Genomic DNA, 15,761 nt, shown 5'->3' with positions numbered 1-15,761 from the left:
TATAGTAGCCTGGGCTGGCAATTGTGTTGTCTTAGTGTCTATATAATGTCTGTCCAGGATCTTCTGGCTTTCATAGTCTGTGGTGAAAAATCTGGTGTAATTCTGATAGGCTTGCCTTTATATGTTACTTGAATTTTTCACTTACTGCTTTTAATATTCTTTCTTTATTTAGTGCATTTGTTGTTCTGATTATTATGTGTCGGGAGGAATTTCTTTTCTGGTCCAGTCTATTTGGAGTTCTGTAGGCTTCTTGTATGTTCACGGGCATCTCTTTCTTTAGGTTTGGGAAGTTTTCTTCTATAATTTTGTTGAAGATATTTGCTGGCCCTTCAAGTTGAAAATGTTCATTCTCATCTACTCCTATTATTCGTATGGTTGGTCTTCTCATTGTGTCCTGGATTTCCTGGATGTTTTGAGTTAGGATCTTTTTGCATTTTCCATTTTCTTTGATTGTTGTGCAGATGTTCTCTATGGAATCTTCTGCACCTGATATTCTCTCTTCCATCTCTTGTAGTCTGTTGCTGATGCTCGCATCTATGGTTCCAGATTTCTTTCCTAGGGTTTCTATCTCCAGTGTTGCCCCACTTTGGGTTTTCTGTATAGTGTCTACTTCCCTTTTTAGATCTAGTATGGTTTTGTTCATTTCCATCACCTGTTTGGGTGTGTTTTCCTGTTTTTCTTTAAAGACTTGCAACTCTTTAGCAGAGTTCTCCTGTATTTAAGTGAGTTATTAAAGTCCTTCTTGATGTCCAGTACCATAATTGTGAGATATGCCTTTAAATCCAAGTCTAGGTTTTTGGGTGTGTTGGGGTGCCCTGGACTGGCTGAGTTGGGAGTGCTGCATTCTGATGATGGTGAGTGGTCTTGGTTTCTGCTAGTAAGATTCTTACATCTGCCTTTCGCCATCTGGTAATCTCTGGAGTCAGTTGTTAAAGTTGTCTCTGGTTAAAGCTTGTTCCTCTCGTGATTCTGTTATTCTCTTCCAGCAGACCTGGGAGACTAGCTCTTTCCTGAGTTTCAGTGGTCAGAGCACTCTCTGCAGGCAGGATTTCCTCTTTCAGGGAAGGTGCACAGATATCTGGTGTTCAGATTTGCCTCCTGGCAGAAGATGATGGCCTGAAACAGGACCTGTCCCAGAAGCTGTTAGCTTCTGTAGTCAACACTGTCACCTGTGCAGACTAGTCTCGGTGGAGTCCGGGAACCAAGATGTCTCCTGCAGATGCTCTGGCATTCCCTTCTGGGCCGGGTGATCACCTCTCCTCTGGCAGGGAAGGTGCCCTGGTGTCTGGAACCCGAAAAGGGGGCTGCCTCAGAAGCTCTGTGGCTACTGCCTGTCCCAGAAGCTGTTAGCTTCTGTAGTCCACACTCTCACCTGTGCAGACTAGTCTTGGTGGAGTCTGGGAACCAAGATGTCTCCCGCAGATGCTCCAGCCATTCTCCTCTTTCTGTTGCTTATTTTGACCTATGAAATCCTGGACATATAGTTCTAGTGTTGCTTGTAATCTCTTTTCTAAGCCAAGGAATTTTTTTTATCTAGGGCACAATCTTTTGAGAAGACATATTAAATCAAGAGAATAAATATTGCAAGACCAATAAATGATAAGGTATCTATTTTCTTTAAATCCATCGCTGTCAAACCATTCAAAATATCCTCACATAAAGCCAAAAAGATATTTATTGTGTTTCCCATCTTAGTTGAGTTCAAGTCAATATTTTGGTGCCATTTTGTTGCAGTAAATCTCTAACACAAATATGCCTGGGCAATGAAAACACAACTCAGTTAATATGAATACAGATTGTTCAGATCTACCACTACACTACCATCTTCTTCATCTAAGAGACCCCTTAGAACTTGCAGTTTCTCCAGGCCTTGTGCTTCTGCGCTGCTTTTCTTCTTCTTCCTCTTCTACATTGCTTCTCTCATAAACCTACTTCTTTTTTTCCCTCCTTCTGTTCCATCTTCCCTTTTATCTGCCCAATCATTAGCTCTCCTTTATTTTACAAATTAAGGTGTGAAGCCGGTTTCTAGGAAATCACCTGAGTGCTGACTTGTTCCTTGTTCAGAGCCACGCACAGGAGAACAGAATTAACATCAAATATAATTATCCCCAGGGCTATCCACAACACGTGCATCCTATAAGATCACCACGGACTAATGCTGGTCTTCAATTACAACATAAACAACAAAAACCCCACATATATGTGGAAACAAATCGAACTATACAAAGAATCAATGAAACCAGGAGCTTGTTCTTTGAGAAAAATCAACAAGATAGATAAACCCTTAGCCAGACTAACCAGAGGGCACAGAGACAGTATCCAAATTAATAAAGTCAGAAATGAAAGGAAGACATAACAATGAAATATATCTTAAAATAATTAATCTGTTTGTAGACTATTAGCAGTTGAAAATATTAAAATCATGTTCTACAAACGTGGAATTATTATTGATAATTTTCTCACTGTGCTTGAAATTAGCATTTTCTTAATGTTTAACTTCAAAGAGTTTTTGCTATTTTGAAATATTAAACATATACTTACTGATAAAATAATTTCCCTCCTAACAACACTGATAATCTTTTTTTAAGTAAACTGATTATTAGACAATGTACACAGATATATAATGTGTTTTAAATACTCTCCCACTGTCAGGTGGTATCATATAGGGCCTTTGAATATATTTTTAAATGTATTATTTGTAATATTTTATGGTCTCTCCTATGCTTATTTCTGAAAGAATATTTTGTATGTTTTGAAACAATTTAGTATTTAACATTAGATATAGGATCCTCAGTTATGGATAGTATTAAATATTCATTAATGATATTTTTAAGGTATAAAAGGATATGAATATAAAAGTTTAACAAATTTTATGTATTATTTGATTCTAAAAATACTCAATATTATTAATATGTTTGATGTTTAAAATGCATTTAAATAATAAAAACATTTAAAAAAATAAAATCAAGAAATGAGGTTCTAAGCAGAGGTCAAGGAAAATGAGGAATAGAAAAATAGTAAAAATCAATATGTCCATTTATTCAAGGAAAGCTCCTACATAGACATTGCACCAGATTAGCAAATATTATGGTCCTCATATTAGTTTAAGTTAGGAGACTATGCTTATGTTATCTATTTACATTCTAAGGAGCCTAGACATTTGTGAATGGATTACATTATAAGAGGAGGATGTCTACTTAAGTAGGCATGAACGCCTGTGCATTGCACCCTATGAGTTCCATCAGCATTCCATGATTGGAGTATGAAGAACAGCATTATAGACATTACCCAGAACCTTAGTGGTTCTAGAATGCCAAGATAAAACAATCTAACCTTCTGGATAGTAGGGATAAATGTTCCTATATCATCAGAATTCACTGGTGCCCTGAGGATGTTACCCTGCTAACTGACAATTCACAGGACATCACATGGATTCTGATAAGTTGCAGAAAAGAGGAGATGCATTCAATTGGTCCTCCTCCTTCTAAGCTGCAATATTAGGTGCATCCAATTTGTGAACTTCAATTTAGATTACAATAGACATGAATAATCTGAATTCATGTAGTACATATTTTTGTTTTAATATGAGTTACCATTGTTCAGAAAATTAAATACACATGATCACATATTCCTACATAGTGCTGTTAGTTTTTCACATCTCTGGGACAATATTCCAAATATCTCCTTCATTAGTGAAAATATCAACTACTGTAAAGCTTAGCTAACATGCCTTTGCAGGAATAAGAACATCCTGGATTGAAAGCTACACAGGGAGATGTAAAACTTTCTAAGCACACACATTCTCCATCCATTAGGATCATGGTCCATGAGATTTTTCTCTCTCTCTTCTTCCCATTAAATGCATGTACATGCAGGTTGGGAAACAGATTGTGTTGCAGAATACATTTGCTTGATTTCCACTTCCTTCTCAATGCAAATATTTTTGAAGTGTTAATTTTGCTGTGAGTACCACAGTGGTTCTTGCTCTTTCTGTTGACTCCTGTCTGTGAATGTTCCAGGAATTCACACATGGACACACGTGGGGCTGCATCTGAGCTCCAGACTCACTGTTGTCCTTCTGTCCTCAGCTGCTCTGGCCCAGGCACAGCCTCGTGAATTCAACAAAGACCCTGATCTCTCTTGTTTACACCTCATTACAAATGGGAACTGTTAGAGGTGGACCCAACTGCATTTCCATGAGGAAAGCACATGAGTTTGAGAGGGTCGTTGATGATAAGGTAGAAACAACTTTAATTCATAGGCTGAGATATCAGTCATCACCTCCAGATAAACAAGAGCCATTTCTTCCTGCATCTGAGCCCTGTAAGCACACTAGCTTTAGGAATATGTTACTGCTGAAGTCAGATTGGGCAACTTCATAGTATACAATAGAAAATCTACCTGCAGATGAGTTCAGAACCAGCAGGGGGCACAATGGGGCCAAGAATCCCTAGCAGAGAGATGTGGTGTGTGTGCAGGGGACTCTGCATCCTCTGTGGTTTCCTTTCTTAACTTACATGTACCTGTAGTGATTGACATGTAACGTTTCCACGCTCAAACACTGTGAAGATACTTTGCTAAACACTTCAAAGATTTATGTTTTCTTGATGTGTGCATGTGTGTATTCTTTTTTGTTTTTAGACACAGGGTTTCTCTGTGTAGTCCTGGCTGCCCTGGAACTCACTCTGTAGACCAGGCTGGCCTCGAACTCAGAAATCTGCCTGCTTCTGCCTCCCAAGTGCTGAAGTTAAAGACATGTGCCACCATTGCCTGGCCATGTGTGTATTCTTGATGCACTCTTCTGTTGACAGATACACAGTTTATTTCCATAATTTATTTATTGTGATGGTGCTGCAATAATCACTTATGTACAAATGTTTCTGAAGTATATTTAGTTTTGGTCATTTGGGTGATTATTTTTTTCTTTCTAGTATATAGCATTTTGGAAAGGTAGATATTAATTGTATGTATGGGAAGGAGGCTGTAAATTCTAATAACTTAGCTGCTTTTGAAATTTGTCCTCAATTCTATCATCCTTGTAACCACCTTAAATCCATCTATTAGCCTTGTCACAAGTGAGCCACTGTCTCAGGCTGCAAATCTTTTTATAGATTAGGTCGTGATGTTACATCCACAGCCTCTGCACAATGCTCAGGGGTGGGATATGGGATGAATTCCCTCAGACAGCATTAGGACTTGGATCTCAGCAGACTGATTCTTGACCCAAATGTCTCTTCTTCTCTAGCAGGAGTAAGTCCTTATCTAAGATGTACTCTGCTCATGAATATGCAAATCAATTGAGTCTATGGTGGTAAATATAGGGATGTCTACACCCCTCAAAAACTTAAGATCACTGTCGTCTTCACAGTCACAGGAGTACACAGGACATCACCATGTGTTGGAGCTGTATCATCCTCTTCCTGTTAGCAACAGCTGCACGTAAGGGGCTTACAGTAGCAGGCTTGAGGTCTGGCCATACACTCATGTGACAATGACATCCACTCTGTCCTTCCCTTCACAGGTGTGCACTCCCAGGTCCAGCTGCAGCAGTCTGGGGCTGAGCTGGTGAGGCCTGGGGCCTCAGTGAAGATTTCCTGCAAGGCTTTTGGCTACACCTTCACAAACCATCATATAAACTGGGTGAAGCAGAGGCCTGGACAGGGCCTGGACTGGATTGGATATATTAATCCTTATAATGATTATACTAGCTACAGAACCAGAAGTTCAAGGGCAAGGCCACATTGACTGTAGACAAATCCTCCAGCACAGCCTATATGGAGCTTAGCAGCCTGACATCTGAGGACTCTGCAGTCTATTACTGTGCAAGACACAGTGCTACAAACACATCCTGAGTGTGTCAGAAACCCTGGAGGAGAAGCAAGCAGAGCTGGAATGGAGATGACAGAAAGATTATCATTTAGACTTGCTCAGAAAGAGAAATTTTGAATGCCCATTTATTGCCTCTTCCTTACAGTACTATAGTGCCTGTTTTTGTTGACATTTTCAAACTAATTTCCAAAGTCACTACCACAATTTACAATCACATAAAAAGCAAGCAAGGATAACATTATTTTCTGTGCTTACTTGCCATTTATATTCTTGCTTATTCTCATCTCACTGAGGTCATATTGGGACATTAAATTTCTGGGGTTACTTTTTATTAAAAATTTTTCATTATTCATTCACTTTACATCCTTCTAGTCTTCCTCTCACACATGCCCTATCCCTTTCTCCTCTGAGAGGATGGAGCCCTCCCTACCCTCGTATCCCCTTACCCAGGCACATCAAGTGTCTGCAGTACTAGGAATATTCTCTGTCAATGCTGCCAGACAAGGCAGACAAGTTAGGGGATCAGGATTCACAGGAAGGCAACAGCTTGAGGGACAGCCCCCACTGAAGTTATTGGTGGATTCACATGAAGACTGAGTTGCACATCTGCTACATATATTCAGGGGTCCTATTTACAGCTCAAGTAGACTCTTGTTGGTGGTTTAGTCTCTTAGAACCCCAAGTGTCCAGGTTAGTTGACTCTGTGGGTCTTCCTTTGGAGTTCCTATCCCCTCCAGATCCCTCAGTTCTTCTCCCAACTCTTCCATAAGACACCCGTAGGTCCATCCAATGTTTGGTTTTGGGTTTTTCTGCATCTGCTTCAGTCAGCTGCTGGGTGGAGCATCTCTGAGGATAATTATGAGAAGCTCTTATGTGCAAGCATAACAGGATATCATTATTAGTGTCAGGGACTGGTGCTTGGCCATGGGATGGGTCTCAAGTTTGGTCAGTTATTTGGCCATTCCCACAGTCTCTGATAATCTTTGTCCCTGCATTTCTTGTAGACAGGAAAAATATTGGGTTGAAAGTTTTGTGGGTGGGTTGGCGTCTCTATTGCTCCACTGGGCTTCTTTCTGGATATAGGAGTTTGCCTCTTCAGGTTCCATATTCCCAAAGTAGTGTGTCACACTAAGGTCACTCCCATACAGAGGGACACTCATTCTCTTGCCACGTCTCTGTCCACCTTCATTGGACCTGAGGTTCCTGAATCATACAGAACTGCATGTGTGCAACCACACAGAACAAGGCTATCTATCAGAGGCCTACCATACCAGGACCATCAAGGTTCACCTTACTCCCAATACTGACTACAAAAAGAACATCAAGGACCAATGCAGTCTATATGGATAAACACACTTGAAAGAACACAAACAAGATTGAGGGCAACATGACACCTCCAAAGCATACCTAACCGAGTACAGCATGCCCTGGATATCCTAACACAATCAAAACACAAGAAAGTTACCTTAAATCCAGTCTTATAAAGGTGATGAAGGCCTTTAAATAGGAAATGAATTAATCCTTAGGATAATACAGGACAATACATTCGAACAGATAGAGGTCTTTAGGAGGAAAGAAATAAATCCCTCAAAGACATACATGAAAATACAATTAAACAGGTGAAAGTAATAACTACAATGGTGTAAGACCTAAAAATGGAAATAGAAGCAATAAAGTAACACAAACTTAGAATCTTGAAGGTGGAAAACCTAGAGAACAGGAATACTAGATGCAAGGATGATATCTTCTAGGTCCATCCATTTGCTTGCACAATTTATCATGTCCTTGCTTTTAATAGTTGAACAGTATTTCATTGTTTAAATGAACCACATGTTCTGTCTCCATTCTCTGGATGAGGGGGTGAGCAAGTTTTTCCACATTCTGGCTATTACAAATAGAGCTGCTATGAACCTAGTAGAAAACATATCCTGTGTATGGTGGAGAGTTTTGGAGTATATCACCAAGAGTGTTATAGCTGGGTCTTCATGTAGAACTATTCCTAATTTTCTGAGAAATCCCAAGTCAGATTTCTAGAATGGTTGTTCAAGTGTTCACTCCAACCATCAATGGAGGACTGTTTTCCTTGCCAGCATGTGCTGTATTTTGAGTTTTTGATCCTAGCCAGTTTTATCCTGCATTTCACACTTAGATATGGACTATGGTACAGGACAGAGAGAAACCAACCTTCTACTCACCAGGATATTCTACCTGCTACCAATTTATTTATTTATTTATTTATTTATTTATTTATTTATTTATTTATTTATATTAGAGAACAACACCATGCAGTTTAGAAGAAGTACTAAGACGTCAGTGATGTTATACTGTGCCTAACCTTGCATTGTACAATCTCAGCTTTCAGGTAAGACAGTGCATGACTCTTATGCAGTGCCAACTGTTTTCTGATTGTATTTATGGTCTATTGCCTAGGAATGACCTCCTCTCAAATAAACATGGTCAAAAGCCCATGGCCTGAGATGACAGAGCCCCTAGTAGACCCTAGTTGTATTTCTGAAGTTTAGATATCATAATGACTTATAAATACTTATGTTTATACAATAGATTAGAGCTGCTCTCAGCCATGACCAAGGAGCTTCTGTGTTCAATGAATAATGATTGATGCAGACATTCGTGAGTGGTCAAAGTGGTGAGAATGATTAGAGAGTCCTCAGCCACACAAGCGTTAATGATATGAACTTTCCAATATATTAACTGTATTAATGAATAAATGCAGACATCATATGAGATCTCATTAGTAGTTCTTAGGTATTGCATTTTTATATACAATTATGCATATCAGTACATTATAGTGTATAAAGGAAATTGTCTAGCATAATAGAGAAAAATAGGACAGTCAAGAAACAAAAGAGTAGAAATTATGGGTGAAATATGCAGTGTGAAATATTTACATGAAAATTTTAACCATATGTAAAATTGTTATTTTTGTTTTTCAGAATGAGTTTGCTCATTCTTTGACATTTTTATTCCTGTGTGAAATATATCAGGATCATATGTATCCCATTCTGATGGTCTGACTTCCACTGGGAATTTCCAATATATCTCTTCCAACTAACTGACCAGTTTCTTTTTTTCTTATTTTCTCTCTTTCTCGTTTTGTTTTGCTTTGTTTTGTTTTTCAAGACAGGGTTTCTCTGTGTAGCTCTGGCTGTCCTGGAACTCACTTTGTAGATCAGGCTGGCTTCGAGCTCATAAATCCACTTGCCTCTGCCTCCTGAGTGCTGGGATTAAAGGAGTGGCTACCACGCCCGGCTAGTTTTTTTTTTTCTTATAAGAACAACATTTACTGGATGGTCACTTACATATTCAGAGGTTCAGTCAATTATTATCAAGGCAGAAGCATGGCAGTGGTCCAGTAGTCATGGCACTGGGGAAGGAGCTGAGAGATCTACATCTTGCTCCAAAGGGAAAGAGGAATAGTCTGACTTCCATGTGTTTCAGAGGAGGGTTTCATTTCCCACCCCCACAGTGACACACTTCCTCCAACACGGCCACACCTCCTAATATTGCCACTCTTGGATCAAGCATATTCACACCACAAAGGAAAGTTTAGAGATAAACATTAAGAAAATTAATGAAGTCATTTTATCTTATATGCTCAACATGACTAGTACTTAAAACCATAATTTTACATGTACAATATTTCATGGCATAACATATTTTTTATATTTTTATTAGATATTTTCTTTATTTATATTTCAAATGTGATACCCTTTCCCAATTCCCCTCCAAAAATCCCCTATGCCTTCCCCTCATAGCCAGCTCCCAAACCCACCCACTCCTGCTTTCTGGTCCTGGCATTCCCCTATACTGGGGCATAAAACCTTCACAGGACCAAGTGCCTCTTCTCCATTGATGGCCAATTAGGCCATCCTCTGCTACATATGCAGCTAGAGCCATGAGTTCCACCATGTGTTTTCTTTGATTGGTGGTTTAGTTCCAGGGAGCTCTGGGGGTATTGGTTAGTTCATATTGTTCCTCCTATGGGGCTGCAAACCCTTTCAGCCCCTTGGGTATTTTTTCTAGCTCCTTCATTGGGGACCCTGTGCTCCATCCAATGGATGAGTGAGCCTCCACTTTTGTATTTGTCAGGAACTGGCAGAGTCTCTCAGGAGACAATTATATCAGGCTCCTGTCAGCAAAATCTCGTTGGCATCTGCAATAGTGTCTGGGTTTGGTGGTTGTTTATGGGATGGATTTCTGGGTGGGGCAGTCTCTGGATTGTCATTCCTTTAGTCTCTGCTTCCACCTTTGTCTTTGTAACTCCATCCATGGGTATTTTGTTCCCCCTTCAAAGAAGGATCAAAATATCCACACTTTAGTCTTCCTTCTTCTTGAGTCTCATGTGTTTTTCAAATTGTATCTTGGGTATTCTGAGCTTCTAGGCTAATATCCACTTATCAGTGAGTGATTATCATGTCTGTTCTTTTGTGATTGAGTTACCTCACTTAGCATGATATCCTCCAGGTCTATCCATTTGTCTAAGAATTTCATAAAGTCATTGTCTTTAATAGCTGCATCGTACTCAATTGTGTAAATGCACCACATTTTCTTTATCCATTCCTCTGTTGAGGGACACTTGGTTTTTCCCAGCTTCTGGTTATTATAAATAAGGCTGCTATGAACATAGTGGAACATGTGTCCTTAGTACATGTTGGAACATCTTCTGGGTATATGCCCAGGAGTGGTATTGCTGGATCTTCTGGTGGTACTATGTCCAAATTTTTGGGGAACCATCAAACTGATTTCCTGAGTGGTTGTACAAGCTTGCAATCCCACACCAGCAATAGTGGAATGTTCATCTTTGTCCAAGTCCTTGCCAGCATCTGCTGTCACCTGAGTTTTTGATCTTAGCCATTCTTACTGGTGTGAGGTGGAATCTTGGGGTTGTTTTGATTTGCATTTCCCTGATGTTTAAGGGTTTTGAACATTTTTAGGTGCTTATTAGACATTTGGTATTCCTCAGTTTAGAAATCTTTGTTTAGCTCTGTACCACATTTTTGAATAGGGTTATTTGGTTTTCTGGAGTCTAACTTCTTGAGTTCTTTGTACATATTGGATATTAGCCCTCTATCAGATTTAGAATTAGTAAGGATCTTTCCCCAAACTGTTGGTGGTTCTTTTGTCTTATTGACAGTGTACTTTGCCTTAGAGAAGCTTTGCAATTTTATGAGGTCCCATTTGTCAATTCTTGATCTTATAGTACAAGCCATTGGTCTTTTGTTCAGGAATTTTTCCCATGTGTCCATATGTTCAAGGCATTTCCCCACTTTCTCCACTACAAGTTTTAGTGTCTCTGGTTTTATGTGGAGGTCCTTGATCCACTTAGATTTGAGCTTTGTACAAGGAGATAAGAATGGATAGATTCACATTCTTCTACATGCTCTCTGCCAGTTGAGCTAGCACCATTTGTTGAAAATGCTGTCTTTTTTTTCCCCCACTGGATGGTTTTTAGCTCTTTTGGCCAAGATCAAGTGACCATTGGTGTGTGGGTTCATTTCTTGGTCTTCAATTCTAGTTCACTGACTTACCTGTTTGTCACTGTACAAGGACCATGCAGCTTTTTTCACAATTGCTCTGTAGTACAGCTTGAGGTCTGGGATGGTGATTCTACCAGAGAGATTCTTTTACTGTTGTGAATAATTTTTGCTATCATAGGATATTTTTTTATTTCAGATGAATTTACAAATTGCTCTTTCTAACTCTGTGAACAATTGAGTTGGAATTTTGATTGTGATTGCTTTGAATACTCAAGATATAATTTACAAAACACATGAAACTTAACAAGGACTACTAAAGTGCAGATACTTCGATCCTTCTTAGAAGGGGGAACAAAATACCCATAGATGGAGTTACAGAGACAAAGTTCGGAGCAGAGACTATAGGAACGACCATCCAGAGGTCCACCTGGGGATCCATCATGTAAACAACCACCCAAAACAGACACTATTGTGGATGCCAAGAAGAACTTGCTGACAGGAGTCTGATATAGCTGTCTCTTGAGAGGCTCTGCCAGGGCCTCAGAAAGTGGAGGCTCACAGCCATCCATTGGATGGAGCACAGGGTCCCCAATGAAGGAGCTAGAGAAAGTACTCAAGGAGCTGAAGGGGTTTGCAGCCCCATAGGAGGAACAACAATATGAACTAACCAGTACCCCCAGAGCTCCCTGGGACTAAACCACCAATCAAAGAAAACACATGGAGGGACTTGAAGCTCTTGCTGCATTTATAGCAGAGGATGGCCTAGATGGTCATCAATGGGAGGAGAGGTCAATGGTCCTGGGAAGGTTCCATGCCCCAGTATAGGGGAATGCCAGGGCCAGGAAGCAGGAGTGGGTGGGCTGGGGATCAGGGAGGGGGAGATGATAGGGCATTTTCAGTGGGGAAACTAGGAAAGAGGATAACATTTAAAATATAAATAAAGAAAATATCTAATTAAAAAGGATTACCTATGTGCATGGGAGCTCATGAGCAGCAGGGGTCACTCTAAGGCCAATAATCCACATAGAGCGATGAGCTGTGTGTGAACAGGACTCTGTATCCTCTGTGGTTTCCTTTCTTAAGTGTATTAACTGATCTGTCCAGCTGTGATTGACATGTGATGTCTCCATGCTCAAGCCCAGTAAAGATTCTCTGTTAAATACCTTACAGACTTATGTTTACTTGTTTTTATTTGCTTTTCATATTTTTTTAAAAAGTCATACAATGTATTCTAATAACTCATTCTCCCATCTCCAATTTATTCTAAGTTTTTCTTAACTCATCCAACCACACACTTTTTAATTCTGATAAAGCACCCCCCCCCCCAAAAAAAAACCCAACCAACCAAAAAAAAAAAAAGCCAAGGAATTTAAAAGGGGATTGAAAGCAAATAAAAACTAAACAAAAAAGTAAAAACTACACACACACACACACACACACACACACACACACACACACACACACACTCACACACACACACACACACCACACACACACACACCCATGCACGAACACACACACACACACACACACACACACACACACACACACACACACACACACATGGAATCCAGTAAAACCACAACTCTTTACCCATGATACACAGGAAAATATAAGTCAAACAAACAGAATGGAAGAAGGTGGTATTATAAAAATGTCTGCACAAATACCATTAAGTTCATTTTCTTGTTGGCTACCAACTGCTAAGCCTGTCTCCCTTGATTAATTGTGCTTATCATCCCCTATGAACTCCATTGGAGGACACTAATTTTTCCTTCTGTCTCCAGGAATTGAAGTGTTGCAGAACTCTCAGTAGCTTTATTTACCTGCACAATACAGCCTCTAATCCAACCAGTGAAAATTACCACATGAGAGACTTCCAAATGAAAGAACAGGTAAAGTTGTCTACTGGCAAGCTTAGTAATATCATGTAAATGCCTTAGAATTTAATGACATATGTCATCCTCTGAGGTTAATAAATCCATTTTGGTGCATATATACCCTGAACTCACCACTAACATAATACAACAATTAAAAAATTCCAACATGGATGCAGAGGAATCCCTGAGGGACATTTGTTGATTTGTGAGCACAATATAATTATTTTTTGGGGGGGAAATGTCTGAATGTTAACTCTTTACCAGTGATAATCTATTCTATTAATGTGTACATAGGTAGCACTAATTAAAATCACTGTGTTATCAGGTAATGAAACAGAGGAAGTAGGATGCTGGGAAACAGACTTTTGGAAGGTCCCAAGGGAAACCACAGGGACCTAGTGGTGATAGATTATGGTGAGAGTCCTGAGAGTGGTCATAGATTATAGCATATTTCATATGCAATTGAAAATTTCAAAGAATGAAAATCCTTATGAAATATAGAAATAACAACTTTACTTATGTACATATACTTCATAGTACAATTTTTACACTGTGCATATTTCTCCTGTAACATCTGGTTCCTCCTATTTTCCTTTATTCTCCTAGACAATTTCACTGATACAATCTCATGTTTTTGTATAAATAGTTGTATATAACTATTAAATACATAAGCTGTTAATGAGTCTTCATTAATGTCTGTGATTTTTTTATTGTCTTAATTAATACTATTATCTCTAATTGCATCCACATTTTCAAAAGCAATGTAAATTTCTTACTCATTTCTGTTCAAAAACTTCTGTTGTTGTATCATTACCATGCCTTAGTGATAAAATCCTTTCTTGACACATCTATAGCTATTGCTATAATTTAGTTATTGATGATCCTCCTGCAATAATCATTGATAGGTAAATATTTTAAGCACTTTTACTTTTAGTCATTTTAGTGAGATTTGAAGTAGTATATAACCTGTTGGAAAGGCAAATATTAATTCCATATATGTGAAAGAAGACGCTAAAACTAAAAACATTAGCCACTTTTAGATATCTTCTCCTTCTTCTTCTTCTTCTTCTTCTTCTTCTTCTTCTTCTTCTTCTTCTTCTTCTTCTTCTTCTTCTTCTTCTTCTTTTCTTCTTCTTCTTCTCCTTCTCCTTCTCCTTCTCCTTCTCCTTCTCCTCTTCCTCCTCCTTCCTTCCTTCCTTCCTTCCTTCCTTCCTTCCTTCCTTCCTTCCTTCCTTCCTTCCTTCCTTCCTTCCTTCCTTCCTTCCTTCCTTCCTTCCTTCCTTCCTTCCTTCCTTTCTTTCTTTCTTTCTTTCTTTCTTTCTTTCTTTCTTTCTTTCTTTCTTTCTTTCTTTCTTTCTTTCTTTCTTTCTTTCTTTCTTCTCCTCCTCCTTCTTTTTCCTTCTCCTTCCCCTTCACCTTCCCCTTCCTTCCTCTTTCCCTTCCCCTTCTCCTTCTCCTCAATCTACAATCTGTTAACATATTAACATGTCCCAGAGTAGAGCAACAGACTCAGGTCAAACATCTACTGAGAAATTTGCCCATGTAGTTAACATCTACAGCATCTGTCTAGGGGTTACAAAAAGTCTATGGGATACAATTCCTCAGAAAGGAATAGGATTTGGACCTGAGCATACTGCTGCCTAACACATGAAATGGCAGTTCTTCTCCAGCTGGACTAGGTCCTTAACTAAGAAATGCACTGCTCATGAATATGCAAATTACCCAAGTCTATGGCAGTAAATACAGAGATGTCCACACCCTGAAGACAACCTATGGCCAATGTCCTCTCCACAGTCCCTGAAGACACTGATTCTAACCATGGGATGGAGCTGGATCTTTCTCTTCCTCCTGTCAGGAACTGCAGGTAAGGGGCTCACCAGTTCCAAATCTGAAGAAGAGAAATGGCCTGGGATGTCACTCACATCCACTCTGTCTTTCTCTCCACAGGTGTCCACTCCCAGGTTCAGCTGCAGCAGTCTGGACCTGAGCTGGTGAAGCCTGGGGCTTCAGTGAAGTTGTCCTGCAAGGCTTCTGGCTACACCTTCACAAGCTACGATATAAACTGGGTGAAGCAGAGGCCTGGACAGGGACTTGAGTGGATTGGATGGATTTATCCTAGAGATGGTAGTACTAAGTACAATGAGAAGTTCAAGGGCAAGGCCACATTGACTGTAGACACATCCTCCAGCACAGCGTACATGGAGCTCCACAGCCTGACATCTGAGGACTCTGCGGTCTATTTCTGTGCAAGACACAGTGTTGTAACCACATCCTGAGTGTGTCAGAAATCCTGGGGGAGCAGGAAGCTGTGCTGGGACTGAGATGACAGAAAAATTACCCCTTAGAGTTGCTCAGTAACCATAATTTTGAATGTCCATTTATTGCCTCCTCACATTCCTACAGTGCCTTTGTCAGCTTTGTAAACGTCCATCTATGAGTAAAGTGAGGCTGTTAGGATATACATAAAGTTCTCCATACCTTCTGACTCTCTTCACCATTGATCACCTCCATTGACATGTTTCTTATTCAATAAAACAATAAAAATGGAAAAGTA

General features: G+C 39.6%; 2 gene segments (V, D, J or C) and 1 further gene; all 3 read left to right on the top strand.

Moving 5' to 3' along the window:
- On the top strand, window positions 5,533-5,828 carry Ighv1-86 (immunoglobulin heavy variable 1-86). The segment is given in 1 exon segment: window positions 5,533-5,828. A coding segment is annotated over 1 exon segment (296 nt).
- Window positions 5,533-15,761, top strand: part of Igh (immunoglobulin heavy chain complex) — a 2,751,187-nt gene continuing 2,740,958 nt past the window's right edge.
- Window positions 15,166-15,459, top strand: Ighv1-85 (immunoglobulin heavy variable 1-85). The segment is given in 1 exon segment: window positions 15,166-15,459. A coding segment is annotated over 1 exon segment (294 nt).

This window comes from Mus musculus, chromosome 12, assembly GCF_000001635.26.
Source record: "Mus musculus strain C57BL/6J chromosome 12, GRCm38.p6 C57BL/6J".
Taxonomy (NCBI): domain Eukaryota; kingdom Metazoa; phylum Chordata; class Mammalia; order Rodentia; family Muridae; genus Mus; species Mus musculus.
The sequence above is the reverse complement of the archived record's forward strand: the minus strand, read 5'-3'. Positions and strand labels throughout refer to the sequence as shown.